At 41.5% G+C, this 23296-nt stretch overlaps 1 protein-coding gene and 1 pseudogene across 1 annotated transcript in view; both read right to left on the reverse strand.

Annotated features, from left to right (window-relative positions):
- Positions 1–3487: 3487 nt before the first annotated feature.
- Positions 3488–23296, reverse strand: part of UBE2G1 (ubiquitin conjugating enzyme E2 G1) — a 94423-nt gene continuing 74614 nt past the window's right edge. The window contains exons 4-6 of the mRNA XM_032138345.2: positions 22336–22514; positions 15721–15844; positions 3488–5444 (exon numbers count right to left, since the gene is read on the reverse strand). Of these exons, the coding sequence (XP_031994236.1) occupies positions 15758–15844; positions 22336–22514 (266 nt within the window). The 3' untranslated portion in view covers positions 3488–5444; positions 15721–15757. The remainder of the gene's footprint in view (positions 5445–15720; positions 15845–22335; positions 22515–23296) is intronic.
- Positions 14602–14772, reverse strand: LOC116459555 (small nucleolar RNA U3; annotated as a pseudogene).

Genomic DNA, 23296 nt, shown 5'->3' on the forward strand with positions numbered 1-23296 from the left:
TATTTTTAGTAGAGACAGGGTTTCACCATATTGGCCAGGCTGGTCTCGAACTCCTGACCTTGTGACCCACCCACCTCAGCCTCCCAAAGTGCTGGGATTACAGGCATGAGCCACCACGCTCGGCCAGCCCTTGTCTTTTGAGGGGACTCTTACTGGCCTGTAACCCCTGAGTTAGAGAGAACATAGTAAGGCCTGTGAAATAAAGCACTCGTAGTACTCAGTAAACTACAACACCCACCAGGTTTGGATGGAGCTATAACATTAGCTATAACCAGAAATACAGACGTCTTGAAAAAGCTGAGCACTGGAGCATGGTTCATTTTAGACCCACTTCAGGTTTTGCAGTCAGATTCAGAGGAACTTAGCGTGGTGTTGTCTCAGACAAGGAACATGAAGAACAGGAAGGGAATAAATGCTGTCTACTGTAGCTTCAAGAGCACAGGGGAACAGACTCAGGAGGCAGTGTGGTATCATGGCAGGGCGGGAAGAGGACAGACACCTCCAGTGCTAGTCCGATGAATTGGGTCAAGCACCAGTCTCAACACATCCACGCTCTGTGACCCTAGAAAAGTTGGTGTCCCTGAGCTCTGGTTTCCTCACCTGTGAAGAAGGGCTAATAGCACCCAGTATGTAAGGGAGGTGGTGGAACCGAATCCCAGCCATGCAACTTGTGTGCTCTATGATGGCAAATTAACCTGAGCCTGTTTCCTCATGAGAAATGATTACTTTGGAAGCTTCTTCTAAGGATGTGACTAGAACCTTTAGGAAAAACACATAGCACAAGCTTGCTACAAAAGAGAGGCTCAACAAATAGAAAAACTTGATTTCCAGCGCTCTTGTTGGGAATAAATGGAAGTCACTGTGAACATTGGATACTGCCAAGAAGAGGAAAAAAAATCAAGTTTCTTGCCTAGGACTTTCTGTGCAGCTCCTATGTCTTAGAAGATGTGTTTGGCTGCCTTTCGTGAAAGGCTTTTCCTTCAGTTTATTTACCTGTGTGAACAGAATTCAAAATTCTTTCATCATTTCACTAAAGCTCAGTGAGGAGTGTCAACTCAACAAGCCAAAAAGCCTAATCCTACGTTGGCAGCCAGATTACACACATCCGAAATTGAACAACCAGAAATACCATACCCAGAAAATCATTTGATCTGTGAACTGAATCCAGTGATGGTTCTGGGCCGCCTCAAGGCAGAAAGGGTTAAATTTGATAAGGTGGTTATTAGCCCTATCCCATGAGAGGGAGATCCCCATCTTTCCTGGAAGCCTAGTGCCTTGTGTACACCATCAAAAACCTGTTCATTTGCATTTGAAGCAGCATGCAAATAAAACATTTTGGCTCTATACCTTGAGTAGCTATTTTGGCTCTATACCTTGAGTAGCTGATTATGTCTAAAACTGATGTAAGTTTGGGGATATTGTCTAGACCCTTCCACAACAGTTCATTCCAAATATATTTATCGGGTATTTGCACTCTAGAAATAATCCCTAATCTTCCCAAAACTCCTCTCGGGGGATTTTCTTTTTTATAATTTAGCTGAATAAGAGGTCTGACTCCATGTTCCTTTCTCCGAGTTTGTAAGGAAGAGCCCTTAATGGTCACTAGCGATTTATATCAAGGACAAACAAGCTTTCAACACCTAACACTAACTCTGTATGAACTATTTGTAAGGATTCAGGATAAAAAGCTGGATGTTGGTATCTTGTGTATCTTGTAAAGAAGGTCCTCGACTCAGTCTTGCCTCTTTTGTCAGTAACTTACTAAATGACCCCTGGGCAAGTATTGGGGCATTTTCCCATCTGTTTAGAGGACAGAGGTGGTGACTGAGATGGTGCCTGCAGTCTCTTCCAGTTCACATTTGAGTCTGGGTTCCTCACCTTTTAGCTTATGGTAGAGCCAGTTTAGGCCAAAGACAAAATCCCCAATAATGTTCTAATAAGTGCTCACTTGAAGGTTCTAAATCACAGTGCACACAAACTCTGAGTTAAAATGGTGCGTGGCCATGTACTGGAAACCTAAAGAGCATCATTATCAGGTTGGAAGGCAAGTTAACTTCTCTGGTTCCTTCTTTAAAGTTTGTAAAATACAAGGTTTCCCTGTGGTCCCTTTGGTATCATGTGCTGTTTATACAGAAAGAGTCCCACAACTTGCTTTTGAGACCTGCATCCTAAAACCAAAATAGCTCATGATACAGCCTCTAAGTCATCATTTATTGATTTATAGAGCACCCATCACATGAATGAGGTGCTTTACAATACAGTAAACATCACAACAGAACTCACATAGTTAAATACAATCAACAAATTACAGAACTAAAAAAACTGAAATGAAGCAACATTATGTCAAATTTCAAAGATGCTGAGAAGTGGCAGTACAAAAAAGGTAATTCCACCAACTGGAGACCAGAGGGGCAAAGATACACAGGCACCACAGCCCAAAGCGGGCAGATTTGCAGAGGGTGAGTGAGCATATCAAATAAAATTTCACAACCAAGAATGAAGGCCGTTAAAGATACTGACACCCACGTGATCACAGTACTAGTGGAATAACCTCACAGACATGTTACCTTAGAATGACAAGTCAACCTCATATGGATTTTAAACTCAAAAAAGAGGCCAGAAAGCCACTCAGATCATCTATCCCATACGAGCACAGACTGAAATCTATATGCCTCTACGAGAACTTGGAATAAATTTAGGAAACAGCCAACAGTTCTATAATCCATAAGATCTATGGAGATGTTCTTGATGGTTGGCACAAGTTTAGGGGGAAAAAATCGTTTTCCTAAAGCAGAGAAGAATCGCCTCACATTAATGATGAGGCACTGGTGGAACAAAAGCCACCTGGTTCAGTGTCACCTGAGTGTGGGTTTCCTATCAAATGTAGAGGCATTTAAATTTACATTATCAGATGAACACTGAGAAAGGCACAGATGACATCTCTGACAGAGGAAGGGAAGTCGTAACATCTATGTAGGCCTGTTTCAGTGTGTAACACAGGGCAGGTGGAAAAGCATGTGAAGAGAGACGCACTCATTCCTGGCTCTCACTTCCACTCCCGTAGAGCTAGCCCTAAAAAAAAACCACATGGTTTTATCAAAGTAACTGCATTAAAGTGGCACTTAAAGTTCAAAAATAGTTGTCCCTGAGTTACTAGGTCATTTGCTGCTCTAAGAGTCAGATCCCAAGTTTCACCTCAATAGATTGCTAGCAGAATTACAGCAATAGGAGAGCAAAATTCTAACTCCATTTTGCCACAAGCAACCACCATGTGAACAATTTCTGATTTAAAAAGGGAGGGATCCCATCTCTTAAAAAAAATTTTTTTTTATTAGCCAGGCGTGGTGGCATACACCTGTAGTCCTAGCTACTCAGGAGGCTGAGGCAGGAGGATCACTTGAGCCCAGGAGGTCAAAGCTGCAGTTAGATATAATCATTGCCACTGCACTCCAGCCTGGATGAGAGAGAGACCCAGTTTCTTTAAAAAAAAAAAAAAAAAAAAGTACAAAGGATTGCATTCCAAGTCCCTGGAGGGTGTGCAGTGCTGACATTTTGGGGCAACTATTTTTACAGAGTCTTTGAAAAAAGAAACAAAGTCACAAAGTTCTTAAAGAAAACTGGGTTCCAATGAATCAATTTCCAGTCACAACACACAAGTTTTTATAAGGTTTGTGGGTTTGTATAATGTTTACGGGTTTTTATTAACGCTTCAGAGTAGAGAACAGACAGGGATTTAGAAAAAAATCACTCTCTCCTGTGACTACATCCTCAACCATTTTATTTCTGCTTTAAAAAGGACATACAACGTTTGTAGAGGTCTGGGTTCTCGGCAGGAGTTCTTTCACTCTTCTGCCAAAGCATTTCTCCAAACCCCACAGAGCAGAGATGCACGAATTCTCACTGATTCTCACAATCAAACACCATGTCCCATCTGCTACTGTCTCAAGTTCTATCCCTTATAAGCCAAAGACTACTTCCCACACACAACCTCACAACAAACATAAAGGAGCCTAAGGCCTGCCTTTAACACTGCACATGTTCATTTTACCATTTGCTGAAGTTGTTTTAGAAAACTGTACGATATGAAATATATTTAAGCTCAAACATTAATCACATCCAAGTGTAATATTGTTAGTGACGGGATCTATACGTCAAATAGCAAAGCATTTACCCCTGTAATGCTTTTAGATTCACGTAAGAATCTAGATAGAACCAAATACATATACTGCCATGGCCATGTGATTTTCAAGTATTAAAAGTTCATTTGCATAAGGAATCAACCTGAGATATTCCTAGACCACTTCTCTGGCATTCAGTATTATAGCCTTCATTCAATACAATAAAAGCCAACAACTTGACAATTATTGAAAAAAAATTATATTTTGGAAGAACTCACTACATAAGGTGACAGAATTCCAAAATCAAATTACATGAAAATATACATCGCAATTTCTTTGTACAATAGGTGAGAAAAATCTGCAGTATAGAAGAATAAAGGCAAAGAAATATGAAGGACTAAGAAGGGTATGAGAGTAAATAGCATTTGTAATAGCAAACCCAGAAGTTAAGTAGAAAGCCTGTAGCTGTGCATGCTTCATTTATCCAACCTTAATACCAGGCAACTGAAGGGGGGAAAGTCAGATTTGCTATTATTTGGGGAAATTTTCATTAAGTTGAATTAAGAACCATCTATTTTTAGTTCTCGGGGGTAGTCACTGGGATCAAGAGCTCACAACGGCCAATAAATGTTATTGCTATATCCAATCCAAGAGGTGGGTGCAACTAGAATACAAAAAGGACAAAGCACCTAGTGATGACTCCTTCGAAGTCATCATTAAAAATCAAGTAATTGCTCATTAAGTATTTCAGTATTTGAACTAAATCATTTGAGAACATTCTGGCAGATAAGAGATAAAAGCAAAGGGGAGTGTGTCAAAACAAAGAAGATACAAAAGTTTAGTAAGTGAAAAGAGTTTAATGAAGCCTCAATGGTTTAAGGGAAATTAAATGGAAACTTTTAATCCTAATTGCTTTTCATCTGACATGCTTAAAGGAATCCTTTTAAACTGATAAGAAACAATGAATAGGAAAGAAAACCTGCTAAAATCTTTTAGAATTTACACGATTCTTATTCTACTACAAGAAAGCATTATTTGGTACAAGGTGTATTTGTGGATGTACATGAACAGTATATATATTATCCGGATCATGTTGTGCTATGTACAGGTCTTTACAATTCTTCCTGAAGGTTAAAACAGTTCATTAGAATTCAAAATGCGTAATCATCTGTAAGTTGGCACTTGTTAGGCTCTTGTCAGCATTGATAACTGGCATGTTTTATTGCAGCCCAGTTCCAGCCAGTGTTTGCCAACTTGTACAACAGAAGTCCAGCAATAGGTGGGTAGAGTGCAGGAAAAACAGTGCCATGTTTCTCAATTGGAGACCTACAACAACAAAAACAACATTATATAGTCAATTTATCAATTACAAAAGAATTAACTGTAAGTAGGTTTTATCCATATTAGATTTATTTGGCAACAAATCCTTAATTTCATTCTGAGCTCATGTTGTTTCTATCTATTATGGTAGCTCACAGCCAAGTGGGTATATTTAACTTTAAATGTAAATTAATTGACATTAAGTACAATTTACAATTTAGTTCCTGAGTCATGCTAACCACATTCCACGTGCTCAACAGTCACATGTGGCTAGTGACTGGCAAGCTGAACAGCATAGCTATATCTTTATCATCACAGAACGTTCTACTGGACAGCGCTAATTTAGATTTTTTAATACTTCAAATGTCTTTCAGCTTATATTAAATCTAGAATCCATAAGAGAAGATTTAAAAGCCAAGTGATTTGAAAATTTACAAACATTTGAGGATGTTCAGAGAAACAACTTAAGATTGCCACACTTCCCAACTTGCTAAATTCTATCCAACTCACTATAGCTCCCTTCAAACCCATTTTCTCCACAAAGCCTGCCACAAATGACCCTCCATCCCAATTACAGTTTCTAACCGTTTTGAATCTGTTGGCCTCATATCATCAAATTAGACTATAAGTCAAGAACACATCTACATAAAAAGCAGTACCATCTCATCAAGTTCTTATGTGCCAAGCAGCGTGCTAAGTGCTTTACAAACTCATTTTCTGAATGCTCACAATCGTCATTATGAAGGAGTCTCCCCCTCTAAAGCTGAGATAAGTTCACGTAGCCAATAAATGGCTGAGTTTCCTGTTCAAAAAGTTAGAAAAACACTAGGTTGAAGTTTTTGTTTGTTATTTGAGACAGGGTCCCACTCTGTCCCTCATGCTGGAGTGTAGTGGCATGAACATGGCTCACTGCAGCCTCTGGGCTCAAGTGACCTTCACACCTCAGCCTCCCAAGCAGCTGGGACCACAGGCACACATCACCATGCCCAGCTAATTTTTAATTTTTTTTGTAGAAACAGGGTCCTCACCACGTCACTGAGGCTCGTCTTGAACTACAGGCTCAAGCAACGCTGCCACCTCGGCCTCCCAAAGCATTGGGATTACAGGCATGTGCTACTGCACCCAGTGGTTAAAGCTTTAAAAGTCTCATTTGACTATTAGACTTTTCAGAGTCTTTATTATATTAATATGTGCTTTGAAAGGGGGGTGGGTGGGGGCGCCAAGGACAGCAGAAAAGGAAACACCTATTAGGATTACATCTTTAAGTCAAGTGTTCCAAAGAACTCAGAAACAATCTATTGCCGTGCACAATTTTGGGCAAAAGAAACAGAAGATGACTAAGAAATCAAGGGATATAATTTTAAATTCCTCACAGAGAAGCCAGATATACTTAAGAGTTATGGCAAATTTTAACTCACACCAGACATGTCCAAAATTCAGCATGCCTTCTAAAGCCCAACATGAATTTATCAATTTTTTTTTTTGAGACGGAATCTTGCTCTGTCGCCCAGGCTGCAGTGGCGCGATCTCGGCTCACTGCAAGCTCCGCCTCCCAGGTTCATGCCATTCTCCTGCCTCAGCCTCCCAAGTAGCTGGATCTACAGGCACCTGCCACCACACTCGGCTAACTTATTGTATTTTTAGTACAGATGGGGTTTCATCCTGTTAGCCAGGATGGCCTTTTTTTTTTTTTTTTTTTTTTTGAGACGGAGTCTCGGTCTGTCGCCCAGGCTGGAGTGCAGTGGCGTGATCTCGGCTCACTGCAAGCTCCGCCTCCCAGGTTCACGCCACTCTCCTGCCTCAGCCTCCCGAGTAGCTGGGACTACAGGCGCCCACCACTGCGCCCGGCTAATTTTTTGTATTTTTAGTAGAGACGGGGTTTCACCATGTTAGCGAGGATGGTCTCGATCTCCTGACCTCATGATCCGCCCGCCTCGGCCTCCCAAAGTGCTGGTATTACAGGCGTGAGCCACCGCGCCTGGCCGAATTTATCTATCTTACAATCACTCAAATGCAACCATACCAAAAGCTCTGTTGTGGGGAGAAAGAAAGCTGTTTAGACAACCTCCCTACAAGATCCTGAGAGGCAGAACGACTGCTAAATGTCTTTCCAAAAGACACGTACCAATCAATGTAAATGGCCCTTAGCAAAGCATGAAATGTACTAAGTAACAAATATACCACCTTCACCAGATACACATATGCACATACATATTTTCATTAGAAAATCAAAAGACATACACTGAAACCCAAGAGATGGTCAGGCACAGTGGCTCCTGCCTGTAGTCTCAGCACTTTGGGAGGCCAAGGTGGGAAGATTGTCAGACACCAGGAGTTCGAGACCAGCCTGCGCAACAGGAGACCCTTGTCTCTACAGTAAATAATATAATTAGCCAGCCACGGTGGCACATGCCTGTAGTCCCAGCTACTCAAGAGGCTGAGGTGGGAGGATAACTTGAAGCTAGGAGTTCAAGGCTGCAGTAAGACATGAGTGTACCACCGCACTGAAGTCTGCGTGACAGTGAGAGTGAGACCTTGCCTTGAAAAAGGAACAGAACAGGGCAGGGGAGGACGCCACTGCACTTCAGCCTAGGCAAAAGAGCAAGACTCCTGTCTTAAAAAAAAAAAAAAAAAAAACACCAAAATCAGGCGACCTAGCCTTTTAATAGCAAAGATCCAGTTTTAAACAGCATTACCCTGTTCAGCAGAAGAAAAAGAAAATCTATCCCTCTTCCCTTTTAATAAAAGTTATACTAAATTCTAAATAGAGACAAGGCCTCAGTACAGAAAAGGCTGGTTTTATCATTCTTTTCTCCAGAAAGATAAATGTGAAACTGAATTACCAGCACAACACTGCAAATAAATGGTGCTGACTTGCAAGTCATTTACATTTTAAGCATATCCACTCCCAGAATTTGTTTCAATATTAATTGAAATTATATCAATTGCACCTGTCATTTGCCTCAAATCTTCTCATAATTATGCCTGCTTTTTAACCTAAAAATCCAGAGATGGTTTACCTCCAAAGAACTTGAGTGTCTTATTCCATTTATTAATATTTCTAAAACTAGAGTCAAGTCTTTAATTTTCCATATGGCTACAAAACCTAATCGTTTAAAAAGATCTAAAAAATATATAAAACAGACCAATGTGCTCCCAAATAGAACCCACTTTTTGATGTTAATGACAAAAATAAAAGTAATTCTTCAATCACAGGCAAGTATTTCAATGCTCTTAAGTGTTTCAATGATCTCGTAAGTGAAAACAGCCAATACCAATTAAGTTTTCCCCATTACCCTTCACAAAAAAATGCTTCCAAAAGTTCCAAATCACCCTACACAGCCACCCAGTGTACTCCTGCCCCATCACCAGTCCGCTGACTCTTTCCCCCACACTGGGACCGTGCTGCTCAACTTCTTCTACCACGAGATTGGTGAGCAGCTCTAACACCAACTTCCTTTCTGAGCTCTCTGTGAGAACTCACTCTCCTAACTCTCCTGCGTGTTACCAAGCCAGTCTCTGCCTCTTCCTTCTGTCCCCTAATTGTGCAGAGTCTCCTAAGTCTCCAAGCTGTTGTCCTGGCCCTGGTAAGTACTGCTCTCTACATCAAACAGATCTTCATCTCTACTCTGGAGACTTGCAATGTCACCAGCAGCCCTACTTCTAACCTCTATCCTAACCACCTCAAATTGAGTCATGGTCTGCTTCTAATCCCACTGAAGCCCCCCACCCGCACCCCCGCCTTTTTTTTGGAGACAGAGTCGCCCTCTGTCGCCCAGGCTGGAGTGCAGTGGTGCAATCTCCGCCTCCCAGGTTGAAGTGATTCTCCTGCCTCAGCCGCCCGAGTAGCTGGGATTAGTCGCGCACCACCGTACCAGCTAATTTTTTTTTTGTATTTTTAATAGGAAGCGGTTTTGCCATGTTGGTCTCAAACTCCCACCCACCTATCTCGGCCTCCCAAAGTGCTGGGATTACAGGCGTGAGCCACTGCCCCTGGCCTCCACTTAAGTTTTTAATGTGGTTTAACCTTACTTTATTTTATGCTTGGTCTACCTGGCTAGACGAACAGCTCTTTACAGGCCAGTGTAACGTATCTATCGCATTCTATGTGTCCCTTCCTTCCCCAGGAGGGCGGTGCCTTTGCAAATGAGTGAGAAATAACTGCAGATTCATGCCCCACATCTCCAACTAAGTCAGGCAGGCAGCCTTCTACCTTACTGTGCTGAGTTACACAATGCATAGTACTTATTCTGGGTCAAGTTCCCTAGGAAACGGATTCTGAGGCAGAGATTTGAGGTTTGTCAGGAGGTGTTCTCAAAAACAAGAGTGAGAGATGCAAGCTTAGACAAAGGGAGAAGATGAACTAACTCAAGGCAGGTGAAACAAAGGCCTCAGTTAACACTATGTCAGAATGACCTTCCCGAGAATTCCCAAACAAGACAAAAGAGCCAGTTGACCAAGAGTTTGTACCAACCCAACTCCACCCAACTAATCCACTAGTCACTGAATGCAGGTAAGCACCAGCGATTCCTACAGGGGAACTCAGCTGTGCTTTACAGGCAAGGTTCCCGGAAGCTTGGGAATGACTGCCTCCCTCAAGGCAGTCTACCCACACCTGGCTCACCCTCTCTCACTTGCTCCCTCTGATGAAGCCAACTGCCATGTTGTGAATTGACTTATGGAGAGGTCTTCAGTAGACAGAACTGAGGGAGAACTCCAGCCAACAGGCAGTGAGGAGGAACTCAGTCGTGCTTGGAAGCAGATGCGCCCCAGCTGAGTCAACACCTTGACCACAGCCTTATGAGAGACCCAGTGTCAACCAAGTCACACCCAGATCCCATGGCCATGGAAATCATGAGATAATAAATGTTGTTTCAAGCCACTACGTTTTAGTAATTTGTTACGTAGCAATAAAGAACCAGTACAGTCCCTCTAGCCTTGATGCAGAAAAGAGTCCTCCTGTCCAGTGGTATACAAAGTAGCCATGGTTCTGATCTGTGGCAAGGGGAGAATTTGTTTCCTTTTCCTCTCTATTCTTCCTGCCCCACAGCTGAATTAGAACATAAAGGTACTAACAATCTCTATATAGGACGAGGTGTAAACACTAACAAAATGTGAGATAAAGCCTGGGCCAAGTGGCATCCACAGTAATCCATGCATTTTGAGAAAATATGTGTGGGTCATGGACTTGAATGTAGATAAATATGTATTTTCAAATAATCTTAAATTGATTTCACTTTCAGTTCAGCCCAGAGTATACATTTTTCAAGTGTTTACAGTGAGTTTTCGTTCACATCTATGTCCTATCACATGACTGAAAACACAAAAAATACTCAGAAAGTGCATAGTGACAAAGCCGTGAGAAAAGCCAGCCTTCAAGAAGAGACAGGTGAGGCTGCTGACTATTCAGTCTACAAAGCCGGCCTTGGGGAAATAGGTATCTTTTCTTTTCTTTTCTTTTTTTGAGATGGAGTCTCACTCCCTTGGCTCACTGCCTCTGCCTCCTGCAGACTCCACCTCTGGGATTCAAGTAATTCTCCTGCGTCAGCCTCCCAAGTAGCTGGAATTACAGGCGCCTGCCACTACGCCCAGCTACTTTTTGTATTTTTAGTGGAGACGGGGTTTCACCATGTTGGCCAGGCTGGTCTTCAACTCCTGACCTCAAGTGATCCATCCATCTGGGCCTCCCAAAGTGCTGGGCTTACATGCACGCGCCACCGTGCCCGGCCTAAGGAAACAGGTTTCCATGGTATAAAGCCTAAATACAAATAAATTGTGTAATGGCAATGACATTTAAAAACTAGGTGCACGTCTCAATAAAAAGAAGACTGACTCATTTATTTAAGCATTTGATTGTCTACAGCAGGGGTGCCCAATCTTTTGGCTTCTCTGAACCACACTGGAAGACAAATTGTCTTGGGCCACACAAAATACACTAACACTAACCATAGCTGATGAACTTAAAAAAGAAAAAAGAAAAAAAAATCTTAATGTTTTAAGAAATTTTACGAATTTGTGTTGGGCTGCATTCAAAGCTGTCCTGGGATACATGTGGCCTGCAGGCTGCAGGCTGGACAAGCTAGCATACTATGCTCTGAATATCAGACAGATGAGTGAAATATAGACCTACTGTTAGAACACATCAGTGATTTTGGTGTGATGTATATTTAATTCAATTTTTAAATGATTACACTTTTAGTTCAACTAATGGTTGGTTTAGGTACTTACTGAGGCATTTACTTCCTAAGCAGATTTTTAAAAGATAGTGAAAATAGGAATAATTTTTAGACCGCATGGTGTATCTGGTAGTAAAGGGGAGCACTTCTGGTTATAATAAGGAGATCTAAAAGCACATCTAAATTTTTTCTAGAAACTAGAGATATCAAACATGAAAACAGGATAAATGGTGGACAGACTTTAGCTTTACTTCTGACTTAAACCTTTGCATTTGATACATTTAATCACAAAAATAACAAATTAAAATTAAGATAAGCCAACCATTGAAAAATATAAAAGCCCATGGCCAGGCACAGTGGCTCATGCCTGTCATCCCAGCACTGTGGGAGGCCGAGGCAGGTGGATCACTTGAGGTCAGGAGTTCAAGGCCAGCCTGACCAACATGGTGAAATCCCATCTCTACTAAAAAATACAAATAAGCCGGGAGTGGTGGCACACACCTGTAATCCCAGCTACTTGGGAGGCTGAGGCAGGATAATTGCTTGAACCTGGGAGGCAGAGGTTGCAGTGAGCTGAGATCACGCCATTGCACTCCAGCCTGGGCAATGAGAGCAAAACTCCATCTCAAAAAAAAAAATGCCCAAAACAGATCAACACATACTGGTTGATGTGTTGGAAATCTGATTGTATAACATAACAGGCACTTTATACTAGGCACTTTACACCAGTGGTGAAAGCAAGGACTTGTCAATAAATGGTATAGTCAAGAGTTATACATCAGGGGAAAAGTGGGGTGAATGAAGTTCAACCTCTACCTCATACCATACACAAAAATCAACTTCAGTGGATTCAACACTGAAAAGCAAAACAAAACAGATTTTTGGTGGTTAAAAAAGAGCAGGCTCTCTAGCTAAGAAACGAGAAGTAAAATCCATAAAGGAAAAGACTAACAAATTCACCTGCATTAAGATTAAGAACCTCAGGCCAGGTGCGGTGGCTCATGCCTGTAATCCCAGCACTCTGGGAGGCTGAGGCACGAGAATTGCTTGAACTCAGGAGGCGGAGATTGCAGGGAGGCAGAGATTGCACCACTGCGCTCCAGCCTGAGCGACAGAGCGAAACTCTGCCCAAAAGAAAAAAAAAAATTATATATACATATGAACCTCAATTTGTCCAAAGGATACCACAAAGAAAATAAAAGGACAAGTACACAAATCAACAAACCGAAAAAGTAGTCTAAAAACCTGAACATGCATTTCACAGAGAAAATCTCAATGGTCAAACACATGAAACGATATGCAATTTCATTGGTAACTAGGGCAATTCATATTAAGTCCACAACATCCAGATTTAGATAGACTTTTTTTTTTTTTTTGAGATGAAGTCTCACTCTGTAGCCCAGGCTGGAGTGCAGTGGTGTGATCTCGGCTCATCGCAGCCTCCACCTCCTGGGTTCAACTGATTCTCCTGCCTCAGCCTCCAGAGTAGCTGGCATTACAGGTGTGCGCCACTGCACATGGCTAATTTTTTGTGTATTTGGTAGAGACGAGGTTTCACCATGTTGGCCAGGCTGGTCTTGAACTCCCATCATCAGGTAATCCACCTGCCTCAGCACCCACAAGTGCTAGGATTACAAGTGTGAGCCGCGGCGCCCGGGCTTTTTTTTTTTTTTTTTTTTTTTGAGATGGAGTCTCGCTCTGTTGCCCAGGCTGGAGTACAATGATGCAATCTCAGCTCACTGCAACCTCCGCCTCCTGGGTTCAAGTGATTCTCCCATCTCAGCCTCCTGAGTAGCTGGGACTACAGGAGTGCACCACTACACCTTGGTATATTTTTTGGTAGAGACGGGGTTTCAACCACATGGACCAGGCTGGTCTTGTAAGTGATCTGCCCATCCCAACCTCCCAAAATGCTGGGTTACAGGCATGAGCCACCATGCCCGGCTGGGAATATTTTTTTTTTGGAACGGAGTTTTGTTCTTGTTGCACAGGCTGGAGTGCAGTGGTGCAATCTCGGCTCACTGCAACCTCCACCTCCCGGGTTCAAGCAATTCTCCTGCCTCAGCCTCCTGAGTAACTGGGACAACAGGCACACGCCACTGTGCCTGGCTAATTTTTTATATTTTTAGTAGAGACGGGGTTTCACCATATTGGCCAGCCTGGTCTTGAACTCCTGACCTTGTGATCCGCCCGCCTCGGCCTCCCAAAGTGCTGGGATTACAGGTGTGAGCCACCACACCCGGCCACAAAGGGAATCTTTATCCTTGCCAATGGGACTATGAAAAGAAGGAACACTTTAGAAAACAATTTGGCATTATCTAGTCAAAATGACATACGTGTACCCTTGATTTAACAATTCCACCCCTAAGTATATACCCTAGAGAACCTCTTACGGTACATGCAAATCAGGAAACAAGGATAGCCACCCTCTATAACAGAAAAAGAAAAAACACCCCTACACCAATTCAGAAAATGACTGCAATGAGAATAAGGAGTAAAGCAGTAATTTACCAAGTGTAATAGCACACAGGTGAAATGTACCTATTTGCAACACAGATCAATTTGAAGAATATTAAGCAATAAAAGTAACAGAAGAATGCATTCATTATAAATGCATTCCACATATAAACAGTTCAAAATCATGAAATACATTGTTTAAAAATGCAAATTTGGTAAAATTATGAAGAAAAGCAATAGTAAACCCAGAATTAGGAATATGAGAAAGGGACAGAAGAAAGCAGTGGAGTGTAGGGGACAGAAGATAATGGTAATGTTCGTTTTCTTAAAATAGGTAGGTTCAAGATGTGCCATGGATTGTGATTTTTCAGACAGTGTATTTCAGTTTCTCCCTCAACCCCCACAAATCAATAGGTCTTTTATTAAGTAATTTAAATATTACAAATAGGTCTTAACGAATCATCTGGCATCTTGTTTCTGTAGCTGGACAACTCTTAGACCTTATTCACCAACTTGCAACTATTCCTTTTTCAGAGACATACTCAATAAAAATTTTCTGCTATGTTTTTAACTGTTGCAGCTTGCTGAATCAAAGCAGCTGAATTTGAAACAAGTTCAATGTTGTATCTTTTGGTGCTCTACACCTTCAGAAAACTTCTATAGTAACAAACTATAGAAATGATCCCTGAAAGGACAGTCTTCATTTCAGTTTCTATCATTTCAATATTTAATTTTAAAAGAAGAGACCAAATAACCCACATGTGAGCAATTAATCTATATTATTTCCTCTTCTAAGGTGGATGGGTAGCTTCCATCTTTGACTCCTTTCTAGACCTAATATAAAACTGTGGACAGATGGTATACAATAAAAGGGAAGTTTTTAACTACCGGCCCTATCTGTAAAGACCAAGGAGATAGAAGACCAACTTTTTTTTGTTTGTTTTTTCTGAGATAGAGTCTTGCTCTGTTGTCCAGGCTGTAGTGCCATGGTGCCATCTTGGCTCACTGCAACCTCCGCCTCCCAGGTTCAAGCGATTCTCCTCCCTCAACCTCCTGAGTAGCTGGGATTACAGGCACACGCCACCACGCCCAGCTAATTTTTGTATTTTTAGTAGAGGCAGGTTTTCACCATGTTGTCCAGGCTAGTCTCAAACTCCTGATCTCAGGTGTTCCACCCGCCTCAGCTTCCCAAAGTGCTGGGATTACAGGCGTGAGCCACCACGCCCGGCCAGAAGACCAACCTTAAAGGAACAGGTAGATGACTAATAGTCTTGCCTATACCCTACATAATACAGTATATGAAGATACATTAGTGCCCAAGTGATCAGGATGCTAGATCAAAAAGTCAAACAAAGAAACTAAACTGAAATAAGAACCTTATCATTAGAAACTTTACCATCAGTGAAAAGAAATAGACCACCAGCATACTAACCATATGAATGCAGAATATCTAGTCAAAAGCAGCTGGGTGTCTTAGGAGAAAAGCAAGCAGATTATACAGTAGTTTTGAGAATGAGACTACAGGATAATACCATTAAAAAATGAAGTCAATGAAAAAATGTAATTCAAATACCCAAATCACACAATTTCCAAAAACTAATATGATATTTAGAAAAAAAACAAAAGTATGATATTTAAAATAAACTTACCCTGAAATAAGTGAAGTTACTAGCTGCTAAATAAATGTCACTCAAAAGCAGTCTCTTGGCTTTTTCTTACACAGCGGGCAACTTTTCTTTTAAATTCTCCATTTCTATCTTCCCTCCATTCTTTCTGTAGATTAAAAAAGCAGTATCAAGTGATTTCATGCAAACTCCCCTTTATAATCTCAAATATTTATTTTAATTTTGAATGTAATCCCTTGGTGATTTGTACACTTCAAAAATATTATAGAGTTGATAAGGTAGAAAGCAGTTAGACATACTTTTGCAAGACACTAACCAGGATATACAGGCAGAAATCTCCTATGCAAATTACCTCTACATTAAAAACTATCTTTAAAAAAGAAAAAGGTCACAAAAGAACATTTACAGTTTTATATTACACTGAAAAAGAAAGCTAAAATATGCAAATAAGACATTCAGGCCAGGGGCCGTGGCTCACGTCTATAATCCCAGCACGTTGGGAGGCCGAGGTGGGCTGATCACGAGGTCAGGAGTTTGAGACCAGACCGACCAATATGGTGAAAGTAAAAGTACAAAAATTAGCCAGGCGTAGTGGCACATGCCTGTAATCCCAGCTACTCAGGAGGCTGAGGCAGGAAAATCGCTTGAACCGGGGAAGTGGAGCTTGCTGTGACCTGAAATGGTGCCACTGCACTGCAACCTGGGCGACAAGAGTGAGACTCCGTCTCAAAAAAAGACATTCAGTTGGTAATCTGAAGGATTACCAACTCTCCCTATCAGAAACAACCAGAAAATAAACATAAAAGTGTCTGCAACATAAGGTAGATAGGTGGGATGCATCATATTGAGATGATACTAAGTACCATTTCTAGTGTAGAGGAAAATATATGACAATTATCACTGTCACTGCCTGACATGCAAAAATGGAACAGAACAGTGGGGTAATGAGGGAGGGGAAAGAAAAGGAAGGGAAGGAGAGAGAGGAGTTGGAGGAGAGGGGAAACAAAGGGAAAAGGGTCTATTAAACAGAGGCCTAAAGAAGCTAAAATTTGGAAATGGCAAATCTGAGAAGAGCCTGAATAAAAAGTGGGGCTGAGGCCGTGCAAAGTGGCTCACACCTATAATCTCAGCACTTTGGGAGGCCGAGGCAGGACCTCAGGATCACCTGAGGTCAGGACTTCAAGACCAGCCTGGCCAACATGATGAAACCCCATCTCAACTAAAAGATACAAAAATTAGCTGGACGTGGTGGTGCACGCCTGTAGTCCCAGCTACTTGGGAAGCTGAGGTGGGAGAATTGCTTGAACCTGGGAGGCAGACATTGCAGTGAGCCAATATCGCGCCACTGCACTCCAGCCTGAGCGTCCGTCTCTCCAAAAAAAAAAGGGGGGGGGGGGGCGCGTGAAAATAGAGATTAATTGGAAGTCTGTATACTCAACATTTTCCCTCACCTATATCCAAAATTTTAACACTTTCCCAAAATAATTATAAACTTCATATAAATATACTGAAGAATGCTATAATTAGAACCGCTAGGCTGGGTGTGATGGCTCACTTCTGTAATCTCAGCACTTTAGGACGCAGAGGCAGGTGGATCACGTGAGGTCAGGAGTTTAAGAGCAGACTGGCCAACATGGTGAAACCCCATCTCTACTAAAAATACAAAAAATTTAGCCAGGGATGGTGGCACGCACCTATAATCCCTGTTACTCAGGAGGCTGAGGTGAGAGAATCGCTTGAACTGGAGAGGCAAAGGTTGCAGTGAGCCGAGATCACGCCACTGCATTCCAGCCTGGGCGACGGAGTGAGAATCTGTCTCAAAAAAACCAAAAAATAAATAAAAGAACTGCTAGTGTGGGTATTGGTGCCAAAAACAATTACTCCTTCATTTTGCAATTTAAATGACACCTCTTCCTCCAATCCTTACCCTTACCTTCAGTTTAGTATCTGCTTTGTCATCCATATAGCCATATAGCTTTGAGTGACATAAATACCATTTCTTTCCCCCTCATCCCCGCAGACTGTCATTTCTTTCTTTTTTCTTTTTTTTTTTTTTTTTTTTTTTTGAGACAGGGTCTGACTCTGCTGCCTCGGCTGCAGTGCAGTGGTGATCGTAGCTCGCTGCAGGTTTCAACACCTGGGCTCATGCAATCAATCCCCCCACCTCAGCCTCCGGAGCGTCTAGGACAACATGTGCACATCACCACACCCGGCTAATTTTTGTATTTTTTGTAGATGGGGTTTCACCATGTTGCCTAGGCTGGTCTCAAACTCCTGGCCTTAAGTAACTCACCTGCCTCGGCCTCCCAAAGTGCTGGGATTACAGGCGTAAGCCACCATGCCCAGCCTCAAAATAATTTAAAAGGAAAATTTCCCAGGGCTGGTATCTTTAAAATTAAAGCAAATGTTAATTTGGCAAATGAAAAAGAGTTCACACAACTCTGTGAAACTTCCAAAGACCAATCATAAAGAAAAGAACCTAAATACAATGGGGGGATAAAAGAAAAGGAAAAAAGAACAAGTCACCTAAAAATGGAAAAGAATCAGCCTAGTATCAATTTTCGCATCAGCAATAATAAATAATAAAATATAAATTCCATATAAATTTTTTTCTCCCTATAATATTAGAAACAAAGTATTAATCAAGTATAAGGGAAGAATAAAAGCACCTTACATCATAAATAGACTAAGGATTTAATTGCCACATACCCTAAGACATTACTCTAGGATGGAGGAAATCAACCAAGAAGAAAAAGAAGAAATGGGATCCATGAAACAAAAGATTCAGTTGAGAAGAGCAGTGAAGGGGTAATCTGAGCAAGTCAGCTAAGCCGCAGGCTGAGAAAGTCAATCAAATCTGGGGCCAAAGTGGCTGGGCGCGGTGGCTCATGCCTGTAATCCCAGCACATTGGGAGGCCAAGGCAGGCGGATCACAACATCAAGAGATCAAGACCATCCTGGCCAACATGGTGAAACCCCATCTCTACTAAAAATACAAAAAATTAGCCGGGCATGGTGGCGCACGCCTGTAGTTCCAACTATTCAGGAGGCTGAGGTAGGAGAATCACTTGAACTTGGGAGGTGGCGGTTGCAGTGAGCTGAGATTGTGCCACTGAACTCCAGCCTGGCGACAGACCGAGACTACGTCTTTAAAAAAGAAAAAAAAAAATGGAGCCAAAGAATAAAGGGACCCAGGAGAGAAGCAGCTAAGAAAAATGGGGGTTTCCTGGCATAGGTACTGCAGACTGAGAGGTCAGAAAAACAGTACTATGAAAATATGATCAAAGGTGTAGTATGCAAGAAGAAAAAGCAAGTAAGAACAGTAAACTGGGCCGGGTGACTCACACCTGTAATCCCAACACTTTGGGAAGCCGAGGTGGGTGGATCACCTGAGGTCAGGAGTTTGAGACCAGCCTGGCCAACATGGCAAAACCCTGTGTCTACTAAAAATACAATAAAAATACAAAAATGAGCCAAGCGTGGTGGCGGACGCCTGTAATCTCAGCTACTCGGGAGGCTAAGGCAGAAGAATCACTTGAACCTGGGAGGTGGAGGTTGCAGTGAGCTGAGATTGTGCCACTGCACTCCAGCCTGAGTAACAGTGAGAGACTCTGTCTCAAAAAAAAATAAAAAATAAAAAAAAGGATGGTAAACTGTTTGTAAGTCATGGTTTTTGGTTTTAATATGAGACAACTAACTAGTTAAATCAGAAGGAAGAACCAGTGGGTTTCAAGAAAAAAAAAGGAATAGATTTTGGACAATTTGTGGTATTCGGACTAGAACTCATGTTTGCATATTTCAACCTCACATTAAGGCCTATTTCGACACTTCGGAAAATGTTTAGCATCAAGAGAATGACTTTACTCTGGCAGTACATTTGGCTCTTTTTAGATTCAGCTATTTTGAAGGGTTAATAAAGTAATTTTTGCATATTCATGGTCTTGGTTATTGATCATTTGAGGTCAGGAGTTTGAAACCAGCCTGGCCAACATGGTGAAACCCCATCTCTACTAAAAACACACAAAAAAATTGCTGGGCGTGGTTCTGCATGTCTGTAATACCAGCTACTTGGGAGGCTAAGGCAGGAGAATCGCTTGAACACGGAAGGCAGAGGTTGTGGTTGCAGTGAGGTGAGATCACACCACTGCACTCCAGCCAGGGCGTCAGAGCAAAACTCTGTCTCAAAAATAAATAAATACATACATAAAATAAAAAGGGCAACTTGTCAGCTCTGATTTTTTTTTTTTTTTGAGATGGAGTCTCGCACTGTTACCCTGGCTGGAGTGCAGTGGCAATCTGGGCCCACTGCAAGCTCTGCCTCCCAGGTTCAAGCAATTCTCCGTGCCTCAGCCTCCCAAGTAGCTGGGATTACAGGCGCCTGCCACCACGCCTGGCTAATTTTTTTGTATTTTTAGTAAAGACGGGGTTTCACTATGGCCAGGCTGGTCTCGAACTCCTGACCTTGTGATCTGCCCGCCTCGGCCTCCCAAAGGGCTGGGATTACAGGTGTGAGCCACCGCGCCTGGCCAACTCTGATCTTCTTATTAAAACTGCTGATAGCTGAGCATGAAACACATAAACATTCATCAGTTCTCTCTCAAAATGATTCCCTAGGATTTCTTTTAATGCAACTATCACCCCTTCTCCCTTATCATCTCTTACATTGTTTAGACTAATACTTGATTAAAGTTTTCTGCCAGTTTTTAGTTCAATTCTATTATTAACTTCAGTCATAGCTTTCAAAGGGAGTTATCTATAGTGTCTTAGTCTATATATAAGATTCCACCCAAGTTGTTATTAACCTAAGAAGAAAGGTAAATTTTATGCCCTGGCTTTGGTATATAGTACTAACAAAGGTTCTAAGAATAAGAACAAAAGGCTTTTCAAAGAAGGAGAGAAGGCTAAGGAACTAGGAACTATTCTAGATTAAAGCCGACTAATAAAACTTGAATACAAATAAAACAGAGGTTCCCAGACTAGCCTCTGGATTTAAAAAGAAAAAAAAAAACTGCAGAATGGGGGTGTGGCAGCAATAAAGAATACTGGACAAGCCAATCCAATGTGAATATAGATTGTATATGTATAAACAATAATAGTACTACATCAACGACAGACTTGTACTGTGTATATGGAAAGACAGCCTTGTTCTTAGGGAACAGATCCTGAAACATTTTGGGGTGAAGGGTTATGGTATCTATAAACTACTCTCAAACTGTTTAGAAAAAAAAGTTGCAAAATTTCTACAACTGGTGAACCTAGGTGAAAGGTATGCTGGTGTTCATTTAACTAATACATTTTTTTCTATAGATGTGAAACTTTTGAAAATTGAAAACTTGGGGATAATAATATGAACTTTAGATCAGGCATTAAATTGTCTTAGGTATGACAATCGCTTTTGTTTTTAGAGTCCAGATCTCGGCTCACTGCAACCTCCGCCTCCCAGGTTGAAGTGATTCTCCTGCCTCAGCCTCCCGAGTAGCTGGGACTACAGGCGCCCGCCACCACGCCCGGCTAATTTTTCGTATTTTCAATGGAGACGGGGTTTCACCGTGTTAGCCAGGATGGTCTCAATCTCCTGACCTCATGATCCACCTGCCTCGGCCTCCCACAGTGCTGGGATTAGTCGTGAGCCACCGTGCCCAGCCCCGATTCCTTACTTTTTATCTTTTGTGTTAACTACTGTAGGATTTTGCTCTGTGGTTACCATGAGGCTTACAAAAAAATTTCATAGTTACAACAAGCCATTTTAAGCTGATAAAAATCTGACTGCATTGAAAAACTACACTTCTGCTCTGCCCATCCCACCCCCAATTCTAAATTTGATGTCACAGTTTACATCCTAATAACGCGTAGTATTCTTGAAAACTGCTGAGAGGAGAATTTAAGTGTTCTCACAACAAAATTAGTAAGTATGTGAGGTAATGCATATGTGAATTAGCTCAAATTAGCCATTCCACAACATATCCATATTTCTTTTTTTTTTTTGAGACAGAGTCTCACTCTGTCGCCCAGGCTGGAGTGCAGTGGCACAATCTCGGCTCACTGCAAGCTCCGCCTCCCGGGTTCATGCCATTCTCCTGCCTCAGCCACTCCGAGTAGCTGGGACTACAGGCGCCCGCCACCACGCCCAGCTAATTTTTTTGTATTTTTCATAGAGATGGGGTTTCACCATGGTCTCGATCTCCTGACCTTGTGATCTGCCCGCCTCGGCCTCCCAAAGTGCTGGGATTACAAGCGTGAGCCCCCGCGCCCAGCCAACATATCCATATTTCAAAACAACATGTTGTATACAATAAATATGCACTTTTGGTCAGGCATGGTGGCTCACAACATGTAATCGGAACAATTTGGGAAGCCAAGGCTGAAGGACCACTTGGTCCCAGGAGTTTGAGGTTGCAGTGACCTATGATTGTGCCACTGCACTCCAGCCTAGGTGACAGAGAGACCCTGTCTCAAAAAAATAAAATAAATACGTAAATAAATATTTATATTTATTTTGTCAAAAATAAGAACTATGGAAAGAGATACACACACACACATGCATGCATACATTCATGCATACTTACATACCTACTAACTATAGTTCAAGTTTTATTACAAGGGACAGTGAAGGGAAGGGAAGATGTGTGACCACCTTACCGCAGCATCAACATTAGCAGGTGAGTCTCCATTAGGGTCTGCCAGCATAGAAATGACACTAATCATGATGGTTTCCACAGTGTGGATAGGGAGCCAGCGTTCCTCTGGCTTTTCATAACCATACTTATCTTCCCCAGGCTCATGAAGAATAGAAATGCACACATCACCATTTTTATCAACTGCAAAATTCAAGAAGAGGCTTGTTTCATATATTGCTAATTTGGTTATACATGAAATATCAATTACAAATGTGAGCCTGATTCACACAGTACCTTTATCAAACATGACATATACACAGAAGTTAATGTCCAAAATGGAATGTGTTGACTTTTTAGGAAGACTATAGTATAGATTGTACTAAATACACAGGATCCATTTGACAAACCCAATAGGAATATAAGCTATCTTTTTCATTTATGTAAAACATGAAGATATCTAGCACGTAGATGGTGCCTAACATTTACATGTCCTAAGTATAACATAATAAATGAATAAATAGCAACTACTGGATGTGTTCTTCATTTGCAGAAAGCATATTTTTCCAAAAACCAGCAACTGAGTTTCTATGTAATGGCCTCCTACTTTCCACTAACTTACCGACTTAAATTGGTGATAGTCAAAAAGGCCCAGAGACTTTCCTAAGAAATGTATTTTTATAATCATATAAAGGTAAAATTGTATTTTTTGAGAAAGGAGTATATTCAAATTCACAAAACAAACATGCCATACTGCCAATGAAAACTCATCAACATATATGATGCTCATGAGGCCTCCTTTCTATAAACATATTTAATAAGAAAACATCCTTATTTTTAGGAGACATGCATTGACATAACTGTTTAAGTGGTTTAGCAAAAAGTAAAATATTACTTATTTTAAAAAGGTCCTAATCCACTAATTCATTTATACCTGATATAAATAATCCCTATTGTGTGAAACTAATCTTTTATGGTAACATTTA

This window comes from Hylobates moloch, unplaced genomic scaffold (genome assembly GCF_009828535.3).
Source record: "Hylobates moloch isolate HMO894 unplaced genomic scaffold, HMol_V3 SCAFFOLD_19, whole genome shotgun sequence".
Taxonomy (NCBI): domain Eukaryota; kingdom Metazoa; phylum Chordata; class Mammalia; order Primates; family Hylobatidae; genus Hylobates; species Hylobates moloch.